The sequence below is a fragment of the Microtus ochrogaster genome (genome assembly GCF_000317375.1).
Source record: "Microtus ochrogaster isolate Prairie Vole_2 chromosome 6 unlocalized genomic scaffold, MicOch1.0 chr6_random_2, whole genome shotgun sequence".
Taxonomy (NCBI): Eukaryota; Metazoa; Chordata; class Mammalia; order Rodentia; family Cricetidae; genus Microtus; species Microtus ochrogaster.
The window spans coordinates 9,448,181-9,468,045 of NW_004949095.1; the positions used below are offsets into that span (position 1 = coordinate 9,448,181).

At 37.4% G+C, this 19,865-nt stretch overlaps 1 protein-coding gene across 3 annotated transcripts in view; it reads right to left on the reverse strand.

Moving 5' to 3' along the window:
* The window catches only part of Rabgap1l (RAB GTPase activating protein 1 like), a 657,680-nt gene that overhangs the window by 111,385 nt on the left and 526,430 nt on the right, over positions 1-19,865 (reverse strand). For all 3 annotated transcript variants that reach the window (XM_005363940.3, XM_013352517.2, XM_005363941.2), the window contains one exon: positions 18,852-18,980. In XM_005363940.3, the coding sequence (XP_005363997.1) occupies positions 18,852-18,980 (129 nt within the window). The remainder of the gene's footprint in view (positions 1-18,851; positions 18,981-19,865) is intronic.

The following is a 19,865-nucleotide window of genomic DNA, read 5'->3' on the forward strand; positions in this document are numbered from 1 at the left end:
GTTCTAACCTATCAGGGCAAGCAGCTTCTTTATTTAATTAACCAATGACCTTCCTCCATCATACTTCCCCAGTGCTGGGATTAAAGACATGCTCCTCCCACTCATACCCTGTGATCTCATTATCTTGAAGGGATATCCATACTTTTAAATTCATTGAAGCATTATTCACAATAGCCAAGAATTAACTTAAGTGTCAGTTAATGGGTGGGTACATACAAGACATGTGGTGTATATGTTTATATATGGTAAATGGGATACTAATTTATAAAAAAGAAAATTTTGCCATTTGAAATGAAACTAGATGACCCTGGAGGAAATTATACCAAATGAAATAAGCTACCACAATAAAAAAAATGCTTTCCGATATCAATTACATGTACAAATGTACAGTGTAAGAATATCAAATTCATAGAAGTCTGGTTGCCAGATTTTGAGGGTAGGAGGCAATAGGGAGATATTGACCAAAAGGCACAAATTCTCAGTTATAGCGTAGCCTGCTTCTACATCCCATTGTAGGCACATGCCATCATGCAAAACTGAATGGTTCAATTCTGGTAAGGTACAGTATGGTGATTATCATTGGAACTACACTATATGTTAAAAATTGTCAGAAAATAGATATTGTTTTTGCCATGCATGCATGTTTGTATTTATATGTGTGAATAAATACAGGCATGCCACAACACATGTACGAAGATCACAAAACAACACTGGGTGCCAGTCTTCATCTTCTACTGAACAAGGTCTCTTGATCAGTGCTGAGTGCACCAGGTGAGCTGCCTGAGAGCTGGGCTTCTCCTGTTTTTGCCTCTGATCTCACCAAAGGAGCAATGGGATTACAGTGCTACAGTCCAGCTATATGTGAGTTCCTAGAATCCGAACGCAAGTCCTTGTGCTTGCATGACAAGCGTTTACCCAATGAGCTACCTTCCCAGCCCTCCTCTTCCCCTTTTTGAATGAAACATGGTCATGCGATGGACTGCCCTCAAGTTGGTATGAAAACTCCATATGCCAGGTTGTCGGCCTTGACCTCACAATCCTCCTGCCTCAGTCTCCCAAGTGCTGGAATTACAGGCATATGCCATTATGCCTAGCTATTTCACTTTTTATTATTATACTGTAAATCATATAAACGGTACCAGGGAACAATTACCAACACCCCTAATCACTAAATGAATTCTTTCTCATGCTCTCCTACCCCTATCCTAATAGTGGGGATTGAACCCAGGGTACTAAGCATAAAAGACAGGTATTGAGTTACATCCTCAAACCATTTTTCTTTTCTTTATTTTTTTTCTTTTCTTTTTAAGATTTTAAGACATGGTATCACTAAGTTTCCCAGGCTGGTCTTGAGGTTACACCATCTTTCTACCTCAGCCTCCAGAACAGTTAGAGTTACAGGTATGGGAAATCAGGGTCAGCAGTACTCAAGTATTTTTAAAGTCTACACTGAATAAAATGTAATGAAGAAACTAGCTGAAGCCAGTTGTTACAAATGATCTCAGGGAAGTGTCCTACATGAAGAGCATCATCACAGGAGAGAAAGACGTGTTTTGTTTCTGGGATAAAATTGGGCTTGTGTTCTGTAATAATACACCACATGAGTGTTTTACTTTAAGACAGCAGTGTAGGAGAGAAGCCAAGTCTACTTACACTTACTTTGACACCACTTTAAAACACACTGCTATGTAGGAATTGCTATTTATGAAAGAATTATTCAATCTGTGTATATGGTGCTGGGAATCAAACTTGGCGCTTCACACTTGTTGGACAACTGCTTGTCTGCAGAGCTAAGTCACCAGCCACACTCAAATTATTCAAACTGAACTATTTAGATAGGGCACTTGTTACTAGATGGTGGGATGTTTTGGATGCTTTTCTACTTTGTTTACCCATAGTCATAATAATGCCTCTAATCAAACCAAATTTTGTTGTGAAGATCTAACTGTCTTGGTAAGAGTGAAAGTCAGAATTGACAAGCAGTAATAATGATATACATGCAGGCACATGGCTTTAATGACCCTTATTTTCAGAACCTATCACAATTTTTATCAATGGGCTATAACAATAATATAAAAATTTTACATATAATGAAAATATATGTATATGTCTACACACACACACACACACACACACACACACACACACAGAGTGGGGGTGGGGTGGGGTAAGGGAGACCAGACCCCAAACATCTTTTCAAAAAAATTCCTTTTGAATCCTGTGTTTTCCAAGGACTTTGACTTGAACCTTTCTTTTTAAAACCTTATTATCATTTAAGTCTTTTCTTTCTCAAGAGTTTTGTATTAGGTATAGAAAACAAGGCTGTGGAAGCAGAATCTGGGAATTGAAGAAACAACTGATGAAATTTACACCAGTGTGATAAAAGAGTTGGAAAAACCCTCTGACATCTTCTAATTCAACTGCTTGTATCAGTTTCCAAGTCACAGAGCTGCTACGGCAAACTTCAGATGGGAACTTAAGTCTTTTAGGCACATAAGGCCCCAAGGAAAGCTAAAAGTATGACTTATTTTTGGATTGTGTATAAGACAGTTATTCTTAATGTTGTTCCTACAGTTACTCCACAGAGCACAGCTAAACACTTGGTGCAAAATAAGTAGAAACTAAGATTGCCCCAATGGGGCCATCAGAGTCTCCACATAGCTGTCCTGGGTCATACTTCCTTTACACTTCAGAATGAAGCAATATGGGCTGTTCTCTACTACCACAGAACATAAGGTCTAGGCTCAATGGAAAGTTGACACCTTATACTTCATACATAAAATCAGGCTTTCTTTAAAAATGTGATTTTATATTTATATTCTTTTTTTTTTTTTTTTTTTGGTTTTTCGAGACAGGGTTTCTCTGTGGCTTTGGAGCCTGTCCTGGAACTAGCTCTGTAGACCAGGCTGGTCTCGAACTCACAGAGATCCGCCTGCCTCTGCCTCCCGAGTGCTGGGATTAAAGGCGTGCACCACCATCGCCCGGCTATTTATATTCTTTTATTGTAAATATTGTGTGGAAAGTATTCTAGAAAAAAGGACTGGACTAAGAAAGAAAAATAAATTCTTTTATAACATGTTGGGGTGAGGGGGTGCCCTTACACTGAGTATTTCAATCTTTAGAAGCCTTATTTTTTATTTTTAGTTATGTGTAGGTGTGCATACTCCTACATGTGGAGACCAGAGGTGTTGGATCCCTTGGAGTTGGAGTTACAGATGGTTATGAGCTGCCTTTTGTGGGTGCTGGAAACTGAGTTAGGGTTTTCTGAAAAAGCAGCAAGTGCGCTTAACCAATGAACCATCTCTCCAGACAGGAGCTTTCATTTTTAAAAGGCAGGAAGTTTTATTTCAAATTCACTAGTAGAACCTATGAATATGTTGCTCATTTCCTGGTTGCATAGGCCATTAAGGGTCTAATCTATTTCCTGAGCTGTAAGTAGCTAATGGAAAACATTAGAACGATAATCATCAGGTAAGATGGGCATTGGCATCTATTCCCCCAAAACATGTCTCAGTCATAATTCCCTTTAGCAGTGTATATGGCTTCTCAAGGAATCATCTCACTTTTAACAATGAGAAGTCCCTGCTTAATAAAACATGGTAGCTTTCTTCCCCTAGTGTTTTAGTGATAAAAATACTCTTAGGTGAAGTTGTTTAGTCTCAATACATTCGTAATATGGGACCTAAAAGTGTATTGTTTCTTTCACAACAAGCAATTCATTCATGAGAGTCAATGAGGAGGGGGGAAAAACAATCGGCCCCTGTTTGAATCATGGCAAAACCTGAGATGTATGTGGGATGGAAATGCTTGCTAAGTAGACATGAGGATCTGAGTTTGGTCCACAGTATCCATGTAAAAAGCATGACATAGGCGATATCATTGAGTGAGTGTGGAGTGTATGTGGCAGGAAGGCAGTAATTCAGGAGACTTACTGGTCATCCAGTTGTGCTGAAAGAGCTTTGAGATTCCTCCCCGCCCCCCTTTTGAGACAGGATTTCTCTGTGTATCCCTGGATATCACAGAATTCATTCTGTTGACCAGGTTAGCCTCAAATTCAGAGATCTACCCACTTCTGCCTCCTGAGTGCTGGGATTAAAGGTGTGTGTCCCTGCCACCACTGCCCAGCAAGATTCTCTATCTTAAATCTGCAGAATCATAGACAAGGACACACGACATCCACTTCTGGCTTCATGCATATCTATGTGCACATATATGACACACACAGAGAGATAGACTGTGTAATGTGCCTCCTTTTTTATAATACTGCCCCAAAGCACAGGATTCTGTGAAAAACTCGACTACCACATGACAGTCGCTGTACTTCCTAGGGTCTTATCCCCAAGCCTTTCTTTGGTGTCATGTCATTCTTTCTCATGTCATTGAGTAGCAAACCATTTGTGATGGGGTGGAGGGTTCAGAGTGCAGCTGGTTTTGTATCTGACGTAGGAAAAACACCATTCGAAAGACAAACATGCAAGAAGAAATCCAAAATGTGGGTAAGTACTAAGTATCACAGGGAGTCATTGATATCACCCCTCCCTCTGCTCAGCAAAGTTCAACTAACACCTCTGGAAACTATCTGCCAGAGTCAGGGCTGGGGCACTGAAGCAAAGCTGGCCTTTGACCAGTCTTAGGAGCATGGCTCTCAGAAGCTCACGTCATACAGCTATTCTAGAAGACACCCCTATTTCTGAAACTGAATCCACTGGGTTTAACTTCTTTTAAGCCATTATCTACAAAGCATGTCCTACACAAAAGACACAGCTCAGTGCAAAGTAAGGCGTGAAAGATAAAATGATTACTGGTATGTAAACAACAGTCAGCTTTCTTTCAAGTAGCATTCTTATCATATGATATAAATTATTACCCTTCCATATTGCAGTCTCAATCAGTGATAAGGACATTTTATGTGTTATCATACAACATTAAGATAACTTTCACTGCTGTAAATATCTCACTCTACAACAGAATTAGTAATGATAAAGTCCTGGATTAGTTTAAGGAAAAATCATTAGGAACTAGAGAGACAGCTCAGTTGATAAAATGCTTGATATGCAAACATCAGGACCTGGGTTTACTATCCAGAGTCCATGTAAAAAAGTTGGTTAAGTGGTGCATGCTTGCAATCCGAGTGCTGGGAGGTAGAGGCAAGTGGGTTTGTTGGCTAACCAAACTAGCATAATTGTTGAGTTCCAGGCCAATGAAAGACTCTATTTCAAAACATATGGTGGCTAGATCCTGAGAAATGATAACTAAGGTTGTCTTTTGGCTTACACATGCACGTGTGTGAGCACACACACACATATACATATGTACATACATACATACTCAAGAAACAAAAGCCACTAAATTTGGATCATGTAGCCTAGGCTATTTTCAAGCTCATCATGAAACTTCTTCTGTCCCTACTCCCACATGCTGGGATCACAGGCATGAATCACCACTCCTGGTTTATTCAGTGGTAGAGATCTAGCTCAGGGACTCATGTATATTAGGCTAACTCATGTGCCAAATGAGTTACATTTCCAGAGTCTAATTTCATTTTTATTTCTGTTTTCTACAGCAAATAAAGCTAGAATGGCATTCAGTATTACACAGGAGGGTTTTCCTGATTATCCATATCAGAATTTTCAGGAAAAATTACCCCTGATCTTATCAAAAGGCAAACAATCAATCTTTTCAGGGAAAATCTGAAGCTCAAGATTCTTCATATCTTACAAACGGAATTTATTAATTAAATAAGTATAAACAATTAGTAGGTGTACTTCCTTTACACATATAATATGGTAGATGTTAGATCAGACACACAATCTAAGAGAGGCAAGATAGAACTTGAGACAGACCATTGCAATTATAACCATTATAGAAATATTAAATGCTAAATTCTATACACTTCTTTCTGCTATGCTTCTTGCCTAAAGAACACTCATGCAATCAGCACAGCAATCTTCTTTATCATCACCATTTTTAAAGAAGAGAATACTAAAATGGTGAACCGAAGAGACCTGCCAGAGCTGGTAAGTAGAAAACTAAGACTTGAATTCCACTAACACTACTTCAGGAAAATACATTCTTATCCTCTCATGAGGTCTCATGGAGGAACAGCAGAGTCAGAATAAAAGTCTAGGTTATCAGAGGGAACAGCATATGATCTGGTCTTAAAAAATACATGGGTTTGCTTGATCACATGGTCATGGTAAGAAGTAGGAAAATAATTGAGTCACATATCTGCTTAGCTTAATTATTTCTAATGATCTCCAGTGTGGTTGGCATTGGCCATATTTCACAATTAATGTGGGAACCCGAAAATGTGAGCTATTCTATCAGGTCTGAAGGTCAGAGAGTTTGAGCTTATTTTTGCTCTTTCAAAGCTGTTGATAACAGGCGTGGCTACAAAACAAGATATTCTGACCTACGGTATGGTTACTTGGTGTTTTGGACATTAAGATGGACTACAGAGGCAAATTCACTCCATTCTGACCGAAGGTCAGTGAATTCAAGCATACTTCTGCTCCTTCTTTTGAAATAGGAGGTTTGACTTAGATAGTGATTGCCTGCAGGATACTTGGTCTAGGCTGTTCTCACTGTTCTCAAATACTTTTACTCTGGAATTCATGTTTCAAGTATTGGAGCAAGTAACTGTTCTGGCTGTCTTTTGTATTATGTTAAAGTCGTCTTTGCCTCCTTCCACCATTTTTTAAATTGGGGTATAAGAGTGTATGGAAAATAAATGCGGGTGAACTCAGAACAAAAATTCAGCATCCAGGATCTGCTGAGTTGCCCTCCCGGTACTATCCTGTGTCTCTGTGTTTCTTTCTTATCTCTGTTTCTCCTACCTAATGTTTCTAATCCTCATACCCCTACCCTGGAACGTAGGAACCCACCGTGACCAGGATCATGGCTGGAATCACCCCAAAAAGGTGGCTCATGACAGATTAGGAACTCATCATGTTAAAGAAAATTCAGTAACTTTCTCAGGATCCCTTAGTTAGTAAGAACTAGAGACAACATCAAACCTCGATGGGTCTGCCTCTAAAATCCCTGTCTTCTCCAGGAACTCTACAGAAGACATGGCATTCTGATGTGGACTGAGAGTAAATGTGCTGCACTGAAAGGTGTGAGGGGATATCCTTCGGATAAGGAGACTGAAGTTTTCTCTGCCCTTTGGAGTGATTATTAGATGAGCTATCCCCCTGGACTGGGGATGACCCTTAGTGGGAGAGAACCTGTTTAAGGTGCACATAGGAGGCAGTATGTAAAGAAAACTAGAGGAGACAGGAAGTAAGGCAGAGATGAGTACCAAATTCCACACAGCAATGCCAGCAGCCTGAAATTATAAATTCTGAATGTTCCCAGATGATCCTACTCCATCAGACATCCTTTTTCAAAACCTCCCTTTTTGTGGATAACATCTGCCACAAACTTTTAAAGCAATGGCTTTCCTAAAATTGAACAAAACATTTTATTCAAACCATGTTCTTGCTTAAAATATTCATTCTGTTAAAAAACAGCATAGGCTTTCTTCTTCCACTGGACATTGTGCTAAGACATTTACTTGTACAATTCATTGCCTCTCTTTTTAGGCAAAGAATGGAACGGGGGTGAGTTTTTATGAAGTATCCAGTACTTAAATAAGTTTATGCAGAAAACTCACGCTAGTGCAGGCACTGAGGTAAATTGGAACTTTCTGCTAACATGTATGCCAGCTGAAATTCTTTGCCAAGCAAGTGGGCTGATAGAAGTGGGGTGGAGTTGTTAAAAAAATGTAGGATCCTTCAGATAATCTGAGGGTATGAGAGAAAATTGGAGAGCTTGAGTATGCTGACAAAAATAGGAAACTACCATGTGTTAGCAGATATTGGAGGTACAGCTCAGTGCTGTTAAATAAGACTCATGCTCAGATAAAAAGAATACGTTCAGAGAACCCAAGAAGGCATTTATATTCATCGGACTATGAAAAGAAGGCAGCTATGGGAAAAATTTATGTGTTAAAACCATAAATCTCCAGTGTGTCTGAATGTATTTGAACATAAAGCCTTTACACAAGAAACAAATTCAAAGAAGGTGCTTCCTACTTTAAAGTGACTTGGGTTCTGGTAAAAAGAGGCTAGGACACAGAATACACAGACAAGAGGTGATCACGTGGAGGTACAAAAAGGTGACTACTGTGTGCCACTGAGAGAATTCTCTCAAAAACCAATTCTGATGATCTTTTGATCTTATGTATCTAGTCTCTAGGACTTTAGGAAAATAAATTTCTGTTGCTTGAGACTCACAGGCTGTGTAAGATTCTTTCTATGGCCATCATAGCAAAAGCAAATGCATATAGACACAAAAAAGATACCTTCAGACATCAGAAAATGAGGGAGAAATGGAAAGATGGGGGAAGTGAAGAGAGAAAGAAAAGGTACAGAGCAGAGAAGGGAAGGAGAAGAAAGGGAGGGGAGAACTTTTCTCCTTAGTGGTTTATTTGCTTATAAGTGAAACTTTATAAAACTTGACAAATACATGTGAGAAATTTTAGACTAAACTTTTTAGGACAAAAGTATTACGAGGTAATAGGGAGTATAATGATCAGGTAAGGAATAACAGGGGGAAACCTTGTGCCTGGACAGAGCATAAAATACACATAGACAACACTGAGACATGTGTTGAACTTGTGCCAAACTGAGTAACAGAAAATTCCATTAGTTGACTGTGATACCTCTTTGTATGATTTGCATTCTAAGACTCCTTTACAGTAAAATAATCAATGCTTTAACTCCCTAGTAAGTATATGAAAAAGACTGAATGAGCTACATACTATGATCAGAGTAGGCAATTCCTTAAACAATATTTTAGTTTTATCTTGATATGACAAAACACTGAAGATAACATGAGATGGAAGCTATTTCAGTTTTTAGTTTTGAAGATGCTTGTCAGCAATCCTTGGTTCTGTTGATCCTTGACTAGTTCTTCAGCAGAAGATTATGGTGGAATAGAACTTCCTACCTCACAGCTGCCAGAAAGCAGTCAGAGAAAGGGGGCATCTTCCCAGGGTCTGCCCCGGTTACAAACTTTCCCCAGTCAGGTGCCATCTCTTATTTTCTATTTAATTATTTTTTTTTTAGATTTTTGAAGCATGATTAATAAAACTCAGAGAGAGAAATTGAGGTTCAACCTGAAGATCCCTGGTCTTACCTCAATCTCAGTCCAAAATGGTGATCCTGCCTTCAGGAATCTCAGAATGCGACAGCAAACTGTCTCCTCCCGTTTTATAATCCTCTCTATGGCTGGGATTAAAGGCGTACTGCCCAGATTCTATGGCAACTAGTGTGGCTAGGATTAAAGATGTGTGTTACCACTATCTGATAGTAAGGCTGACCAGTGGAGCTGTTTTATTCGCTGATCTTCAGGCAAGCTTTATTTATTAAAATACAACTGAAATGCCACTACAGATTTTTTATGTGTATGAATATTTTACCACTACATATTTTTTTATATGTATGAATGTTTTACCTGAATATATGTCTATGCAGCACATGTGCAGGTCAGAAGAGGGCATCAGATCCCCTGAAACTGAAGTTACGGATGTTTGGGAGCCACCATGTAGGAGCTGGGAATTGAAACTGGGTCATTGAGGGTGTGTGTGGGTGAATGGCGGGGCGGGGTGTCCCTGTGATCAGCAAGGCCAGCAGAGTAACCATACATGTGAGATAAGAAAGAAGTTTGGTTCAGCATGACTTAGTAGCTGGTGTTGGTTCAAACTTCAAAAGTCTGACTCCAAACACTTGAAGATACTATGAGATGAAAGCCATTACAGGACTGGGTAGTGGTAGTGCATGCCGTTAATCCCAGTACATACAGAGGCATGTTGATCTCTGTGAGTTCGAGGCCAGCCTGTTCTATGAGGCGAGTTCCAGGACAGCAAGGACTGTTACACAGAGAAACCATGTCTCAAAAAACCAAAATATCTGACTCCAAGTATTGTATTTTATGCATATTTAAGAACAGCACAATTAGGTGAAAAAATTTCCTGGTGATAATTAATTTAATCCCATGTACACAATAAAGCTTAAGACATAACTACATTAAAACTCTTTGTAAAGTTCACACGAAGATGGGTTCTATAGACTGACTACATGTGCCATCTTCCATAAAGATAGAGTCTACAGATTGACTGAGAAAAACAAGCTCACTACAAGAGTCTAGGCCTTCCCCCTAGACTCTAGGGGAAGTTCTGGTATGGTGTGGGCCACACAGTACAAATGTCACTAGGCCATTAAACACCTCCACTCTCAGTCTTCTGAGCAGAAAACAGGTTATCTCTCTCTCTCTCTCTTTGAAGAGACAAACCTGCATGTTTAACATTCCTAGTTTCCCTTGTGCTTATCTCTGACCACAAGAACGTCTGTCCTCTCCAAGAGCAACAAGTGCTTTAATCCACCCAGTCATCTCTTCAGCCATACCTCCTTACTTTCTACCATCTCCCAATAATGCCATCTTAAATGAAGCCATCAGGGGATTGGTCCATTGATCAAGTCAGGACTCTAAGATTTAATCATATCAGGAAACCCAGACACAGACATGCTCAGAGTGTACCTTATTGAGCATGTTCACAATTAAGGATAACTACCACCGGTGGAGAAAAGAGAAAACACCAAGGACAGACATTCTAGATGAAAGACATGGCTCTGTTCCCATAGATGGTAGTAATAGAAAACCCCCAAGCCAGAGAACTTATCAGTGAAAAATGATTCTCCACTTGATCATGTTGTTTGAAGGATCTTAAAAGTTTGTCTTTGAGTGGAACTTTATAAAATTTGACTTATGAGATATGTGAATAATACACATTTTCTTTTCAGGGTGCTGTACTCATTTATATATTCTTTCCACCATTTCAAGTATAAAACCAAGTGTTTACGGAGAGATGTAAATAGGAGGAAGAGAAGAGGGCACAGTAGTAAAATAAGTAGCTATCCAGGGTACTAGATTCAGGTTGCTTGCCAGTGAAATGCCAAATGGATTGAAGACTTAGAGAAATGAGAATATAAATAATAAACCAGTAAACACAATGTGATTATATTTTGTTTCTAAGTAGAAGCAATGGTATCTGAAACTGCTGTGGCTAAGTGCTTGGACTACAAACATCTCCCAATTTAGATTGATTAAACTGAAAGTACTTTTCTTTTTTCTTTTCTTTTCTTTCTTTTTTTTTTTTTTTAAGACATGGCTTCACTGCTTAGCTCTGGCTGTCCTGGAACTCTCTCTGTACACCAGGCTGCCTTGAACTCACAAACAGCCACTTGCCTCTGCCTCTTGAGTGCTGTGATTAAAGGCATGTACCACCACCACCCAACAAAAGTACTTTTCAATTGCACTGTGGCATATAAGCAATACACATTCAGTAGAAACCATTTTTACAATTTTGAATCTTAAATTTGACCTTTACCACTATGATTGGCATATGTTAAATTGTCATGATGCACTTGCCAGCTAGTCACAAAATCAAAGGTCAAACAAGCAATATTCTACAGTGTAGTGTGTTGTTAAGCTATGTTTGTTTCAGTAGGTTAGGTACTCTAGATTTATCTTTTTTTATTTAATGATATTTGCAATTTTGTGATGGACTCATATGCATGCATATATCTCATCCTAAGTTGAAGAACATTCTACTGAGCTCCCAGGAAGATCACTGTCTTCTTAAACTAACTTAGTCTAAATGCATAAGACATTTAATTTTATTTTTATTTCTAACTAAAAGAACAAAATCAAATTATTTACAATGAGCAGGCTACAGGAGACAGAAGAAAACTATATTCATTTTCCTGTAAAAATCAGATTCCCAAACCAAATTATTAAGCACAATTAAAATATAATCTTAAACATGAAATAAGATATGAGAATAAATATATAACTCAAATATATGTGGATTTTATCATAAATAGTTATAGGAAAGTTATCTGCTATTCTCAATTAGAGAAAAGACCTAAGTCTATTCTTCGACATTGTTAAATATAAATCATAACAACTGGCTTAACACTTTATATTAAGAAATATAAAAGCTCCCTTTTAAAGCATAACTATTAATCTTATTGAAGCTTTCAAAGATTGTTAGGAGAGAACAAGACGTGTGTGTGTGGGTATGTGGTGGTAAAGTTTCTAGAGACAGAGAAACTACTAGATGAGAAAGCAATTCTGATGTTTCTTTTTCTTGTTAATTACATGCAGGGAGAAAACAGTACTAGTTTGAATTTGTACAAAAGTCTACAGAGCAGTATTCCTGTGGTTTAATATTTTTTTCTTCTAAAAAATCTATATAAAAATCAATTTTTGTGTCTATCTTATTTTATGTGAGAAAAGAGCATTTAAAGATGTATAGAGAATGCACAATTCACCCATCAACTTAAATTTTAAATGTCTACATGGCTTTCTTTTTAATGAACTGTAGAAGTAGATACAGGGTAAAGATGAAATACAGAATCAAACAAAGGAACCCATGCGTGGCAATCACTCAAGAGCAACATAAAGCCTGAGCTTTCTAAGTATACAAGGTCCTGGTGCCTATGCGGGGTGGGGCGGGGGGGGCTTGTCTTCTATACCTGCAGTCAACTGTTTCAGACAGCATCCAACATTGACATGCTCCTAGCTTCTTGGGAGAAAACAAAATAATGTCCCAGTTCTGAGGTGCACTGAGGATTAGGAATACTATTGGAAGTCTCAAAAATAAATAAATAAAGGAAGTGTATTGATAAATTGCTTCATTATCAGTTACTAATTATCACATTGCTGTATCTTAAAATGTAATGAACATTCTCCAGCAAGGGATTATGTCATTTTAAACAAAATGTCCCAAGGGTGTTTTCTCATGTTACAGAGAAGTCTTTATAGGAGAAGAATACAAGACACAGTTTCATGAAATAAAAAGTAAAAATAAAAGAACCTCTTCAATATTGTACATAAAGGCAGAGAATGTGGACCCATGAAATCAACCAAAGCTTTTAGTGGCTTCTGATAACTCAAAGAAACCTCCACTTGGGAGAGTACACTTTTATTCATATGCAACAACAGGGACAGTAATAAACAGCAAACAGCATGAAGAAATTAGAAGCAAATTGATTTCAATATTAATGTTCTTTACAGTTTTTCTCTAGAGCGAAGTTATTTAATTCTCAAATGAACTAAAATCCATGGTTATAACTATGGATGGAGTTCTCAGAGGAAAAAAAGGTAAAGGAATTTACCACCATCATTAAAATAATGGTTTATGAAAGGTAAGATCAAATTGTATTCATCTATTCTGGAAGACTGGAAATTGACTAGCCCAGTATATAGGTAATTAAGATAGAACATAGTTTAGAATTATCTGAGGCAATCAGTTACTATGGTAAAATCTTGCCATTGGTAGCTACTTTTCCAGAACAGAATAGGATAATTCTGGTGTATAAGCAACAGGACAGGTTAGGAGTTTCCAGTTAGCCAAGAGGGGCCTCCTCATTCACTCCAGGACACTCATTTGCCTCTGTCACTTTGGCTTATTCTTCCTTACACATTTCAAGGTTTTTGATGTATGATCAGTACAAACCAAAAGCAATAAAGGCCCCATTGTTAGGATGAAGAGAACATATAACAGCAGCTGACTAGGAATGCCAATAGCAACTAGCATGGTTTTACTGCAACCAAGTAATTTGAGCTGAAAAAAACCAAATGATTTTGATAATGGTATCAGAAAACTCCCTTTAAGAATTTTTGAAAAACATTTTATTCCTTGAATAACTACAAATAAGTCATGTGATCACCTCTGTTACTGTTCTTTCTATCATCGAGTTCAACAATTCTTTGTTGTACTCTTCCATTTTTAGTCACTTAGTCCCAATCTGCCTTTACTTTCTTTTTAATGAGACTTCAGTATTCATACTGTTAACCACTCTCCTGCCACTAGCCTCTTCTTCTTGAGCCTCACATGAGCTTGAGGCAGCAGTCTCCAGCATAGAAGAATGACTGTCAATATTTGGAAATTAAATGATATGGCTATTAAGTCACTGGTAGATTAAAACAGACTGTAGCAGTTGCATTTACACCATGAAAATTGGCAGGAACTGCAAATTTAGAATGCTTTCTTTTCTCTTTACTTTTGTCCCCTTACCTGAGATATATCTTACTAACATATCATTGCCATTTCTTTACCTTATGCTGACAAACCTTAACTAAGGTTGAAATAACTTTCTCCTTTCCCTAAATATACATTTATACTGTTGAAGGTTTCTAGAGAAACCAGAAAACATTTAGATTTTTTGCTACTACAGAGTTGTGCTCTTTAATAATCCAATTTGGCAATTCTTTTGTTTTTCTACAATGCCTAAAGTTTTGTTTTCCCATGTGCTTCTACTATAGTTCCTTCATTCTAGGTCCTGCTTAACAAAAATAACACAGAGCTTCTGATGGAACAGCTCCTCTTTCCTCCTCACTAAATTGCTTTACTCATCATCCCTTGCTTATTTTCTTCTATTGTAATGAAAGAAAGACACATTCTTCTGAGATGAATCTCTACTTCCTTGGAGGTCCTTCACTGTTGATGTATTTATTTTTCCTTATTGAATCTTCAACTTTTTTCTTTCTGTGGGTCTTTCTCTATTGGCAGGTCTCTCTCTCTAGAAAGTTTTGATCTCTTATATCCTCATAACTCTCTAAACTAAAGTCATATTGGCCTCCTCTTAGTGTTTTCTCTCTCTCTCCTTTCTTTTAATCCTTCTAATTTTAATTGTTTAAATAGAAGTGAGCTATACATCTTTCGCCCACTTCCCTTCCTTCTTCCCTTCTCCCCTCCCACTCTGCCCTCCATGCTCCCAATTTAGGTTAGGGTTAGGGTTAGGTAGACTTTATCTCTCTGAGACCCTTCTTTAAGTTGCTTTTTCTTGGGTATATAAATATGAGTAAATAACTAAGACAATGACAAGCACTCAACAATTATATTCCCATCCCCATAACTTTAATACTAACAAGGTTATCTTATTAACATTTTCTTTACAACACTGAAAGCTCCATGAGTTTAGAAAGAGTACTTGTTTTTGCTCAGCCTCATATTCTTTGGATTAAGCATAGTACCTGCCATATTGCAGATGCTCAATGTAAAAATTTAAGTTTTATTAAGGTTTTAAGCATTTAAAGACTCAACATTCCCACTGTCTATAAACTCATCTTATGCATATCTCCCATCTTGCTCTTGTACTCATCTTCTAACTTACTTGCTGGCTATTCCATTTCCTGTCCTCTATAGCCATTTAGAAAGAGCACCTAGTCTTCATTTCTCCATTTACTCACTTCTCATTTATCTTTTTAATGATTAGGTCTTATACTTCACTCCACAGAAACTGCTTCCTCTAAAGCCATTAATTATTGTACAAAGTCCATTGTCCAGACCTCAGTACCTTACATGGCTTCAAGGAATCACTGATACTTGTTTATCTTGTCCTCGTCATTTTCCTCCTCTTGTGCTGAGGATAGAACCTAGGGCCTCAAATATATTTTCTTCACAACAATGCCCTTTCCCTTAACATTCACATGTCATACTCTTATGAGATTCGCCTACCATTTTGCCTACTTCTATCCACAGTCATATATTATGCTTATGCATTGATCATCAACCTTTCTCTCTGAACACTTCATATTCCTCTTTATGAGAAGTCACTTACTCCATGGTTTTAACGTTATGACTTCCAAATACCTACTTTTAGCTCAGCTCTTACTTCCATGTCCACCTGACCACTGGATATGAGTGTAAGATTATATACCAGCAACATAACACATCTTAACTCATTATCACCCACTTGTACAATTCATTCTCTTGGTTTCTTTCTGAGTGTGATCACTACTAAGTTGCCAATCTAGGAATGCTGAGTACCTTTATTGGCTTTCTTCCTCTGTTATTTAACCTGTTTGCCAATTCTATCTCTTTCATATCTCCTGTCCCTCTCACTTCAAACCATAACAATCAACCTAGTCATTCCTCACTTGATTTCTGCAACAGTGCCTGAAAAGTGCTGTCACCACCATCTAATCAGACATCTGTCAATGGATTTTTTCATACAACAGCTAGAACAACATTTCTAAAACATAAATATTGTCATTTCTGTCTTTTATTCAAAACCTCTCAGTACTTACCAGACACAGGCTGAAGCCCAGATTGCTTCCCATAGCTTCTTCCACTTATCTCTGCAGTCTCAGAATCCCCTCTCCCCAGTGCTCACCCATGCCCTCTCTCACCCTAACCTCTGATAAGTACCTACATTTAAGTCTGCATTCTCCTCACCTATGGATTTCTGCCTTCTCTCCAAGCCTGCTTACCTCTTTTTTTTTTTTCTCTTTTAATCCCCCAGGCCTCATTTTAACCCTTATTTCCCAAGTTCTCTTGCATAGTTCCTGGTGCAAAATAGGCACCCGATACCTAGTTTTCCTTCCTTAACTTCCTTTTTTCAGGTCAGTGTTGCCTTTTGTATGTTACTTTTATTATTTTTTTGAAATAGAGTCTCACTATGCTGCCCTTGCTGGCCCAAACTTAGTATGTAGATCAGGCTGTCCCTGAACTCACTGAGATTCACCTACTTTTGCCTCCCAAATAACAAGATTAAAAGAATGTGTCACCAGGCCTGGTGTATATTTGTATCTTGTAACTGAATATTTTACTTTAATAGATTTCTAAAGCAATTGTAATCTAAAACGTAACCTGGGTAACTGTAATTCTCTTGGAATCTCTGAACAACCAGCAACTAAAACCTATTTCAAATTTACTTCCTACAAAATTCAGTTCACAGCCCTTTGGAATACATTTCAAAGTGTATGTGTAAACATAATTTTGTCTAAGACATTTAGTTCAGTCAATCAGTTTCTATGTGCTTGTCTAGCCATTTGTCTATCTGTCTTTCTGGTTTGTGTTTTGAGATAAAGGGTATTCCAACAGTGTCTATCCTGGGTTTCAAACAAATTGAATCAGCCCCACTGCCTCAACCTCCTAAGTGCTAAGATAATATGCATATGCTACTATGCTCTGCTCAAATAATTAGTCTTGAAGACTTTAGCAACTTAGCATTCAGAATAAAGATTTGAGAGGCCTTTTTGTTTGGTGGGGTTGTACTTAGAAAATGATCTTTTAAAATATGGTGCTCATTTGAAAGACAAAATAATTTCCTATTCAGTTATTTACTTTCAGCATTGATTTATGCTTTGGGCATTTGTAATATACTTTAAAATAAGTTAGAACTAAAAATCAAAATTGTTATTGAGAAAAGTTTTACAGGTCTACAAGTTGGACATGGTGTCACACACCTTTAATCCCAGAACTCAAGAGGAAGAGGCACGCAGGTCTCTGTGAGTTTGAGGTTTGCCTTGTTTAAATAGTAGCCAGCTAAGGTTAAATAGTGAGACCCTACTTTGTTTTGTTTTGTTTAAGTATTACAGAGGGAATAGTACCTAGAAGAACTTCAAATCAATTATTTATTAGGTGCATATAGTTATATCTTAAGTAATAAGCCTATTAAATTAATGGAAACTTGTTTTATTTGCTTAAATCAAAATCTAGAACGAGTTTGCCTTGACCTCTCACAGCTATACTTACACATAATGAAAAATTCAAGGTTTCCCAGGTTTAACCACTTCAAAATGTATTTCTTCTCTACTGCTACTATACTGGTTCAGCTGGTCACTATCTGTCCATGGGATTATTACATCAGGTTCTGTGTGCTCTCTCTTCCTCTTTTACCCATTCTTGCCCATCAATATAGCTGATGTGATCTTCTCAGAACCCAGAACAAATTATTCTTCCCTGCCAGGGCCCCCACTGCAAAGTAAACCTAAATAGCTGAAAACTCTTGGCTCCTCGCGGGCACTCTCACTTCAATCTGATTCCATAAACTCCGCTCTAGCTCTAATGGTCTATGTGGCATTCTTTAAACTCACAAGGCCTGAACTGGTCTCAGGACATTTGAACAATTTCCTGCCTGGAATATTATTTCCCAGGACTTGTCCATGAGTTATCCATTGTCTCATTCATTTCCCATTGGGGTCTACACACACTAGTAAAAACATCACAACTCACCTATTTCCTTTTTACTTTCTTTTTTTTCTATATCTACTAATTCACCTTCCAACATAAATAAATTATCATGTTAATTATTTATGGTCTGTTTCTTCTGTAATAATATAAAGTCCATAATGCTTTCTGTCTACCTAAAAAACAGATTTATATTTATGTCATGGTTAGGTGTATATATTTTGGAGGCATAAGTAATTAGCAAAATGATTCCAAATCTTTTAGAGAAAATACATTTTTCACCTTAATTTTTAATTGTCTGTATACAGTTTTCAATTTTAAGCTAATTTATAAGATTTGCTTAATCAGACACATGACATGGACCAACATATCTACAGACATCTGGTAGATGTGAGGTGGTTTCTGGCCAGATCAAGACTCAAACTGCCTAAGTACCTTAAAAAAAGGGAAAGACCTGCATGTTTTGCTTGCTGTGTCCTAAATAATCTTAAAACAGATGGCAAAAGCTAAAATACCAAGTCGGCTGCCATGGAAACCACTATTATAGCAGCCAATATCAGAGCCCCACCTAGAAGATAAATGTTTGCTTCCCTTTTATTACAGTCTGAGCCATCAACCTTTCACTTTAAGTCCTGATAAAAGATAGAACAACTGTCAACATCCTAGATGACAGAAAAGTCTAGGAGAGACTAGTTTGTATACAAAATCCCTAAAACACACTTAGAAAACAGCAACACACACACAAGGAGTTTAACACAATTTGCTATGTTTATGTTATTCTGCATGCAAATTATACTGCTATCATATGTAAGTTCATGGATCTTACTTTAATATTGCAAGCCTGTTCCATCAGTCTTCTTGCATTCTCCTCTGCCCGGTACCTCTTTGGAAGCTGAACTCTGAAGAACTTCAAAGCGCCTTCGAAATCAGCCTGCAGGAGGTCTTCCTTTGAGGTCTGAAAAACAATCACCAAGACATATCACCACACTTCAGCCTGTGCACATTATATGAATAAATGCACGACAAAAAAATTGTTGATTTTCATGAATATACTTTTAGAAGATACTTTCAGTATTTCTACTATTCAGAAAATATTGCTGTTACATGCTGAAATTATAAACCCTAAAGCAATGTAAGAGACAACTATTAACACATTAACTTGTAATTCATATTATATGGAGATTACATTAGTGAATCCCAGCAAAGTTTACCAATCTAGAAGAAAGGAACAAATAATAATAATAATAATAATAATAATAATAATAATAATAATAATAATAATAATAGAAGCTTAAAAATAAAGAAAAGAAAAGGAAAATGAGTAAACTCTGTATTAATTCGTGACTTTACCTTGATGAGGATTTTAAAGATTATTAGAAACCTCATTGAAGACAAAATGTAATCAAAGCCCATCAGAGTTACATAACAAACACCTGATGGGAAGACTGCTCCTTTTCAACTAATTACAGCAGCAGCTCAAGTGAAGAAAACAAGACATCGATCCAGCAACTAGAGAATGCCACGAACAAGTAAACGAAGCAAACCACTTAACTACTGACTTCTTACTAAAAACCTGTTTTGCCAAATTCACTTTTTAAAAAGTCACCATGTGGAAGTCAGTAAAACATCTGCACATAGGACAAAAAACTGAAAGGAAACAAAACAAAATGCCTACATAAAAGGATCATGGGTGACTTTTTTCTCTAGATTTTGCAGTATTTTCTGCAATATTCTACTAAAAAATCGAAAACAATTATGAGTGAGTACATCCCATGTTCATCTTTTTGGGTCTGGGTTACCTCACTCAGGATAGTGTTTTCTATTTCCATCCATTTGCATG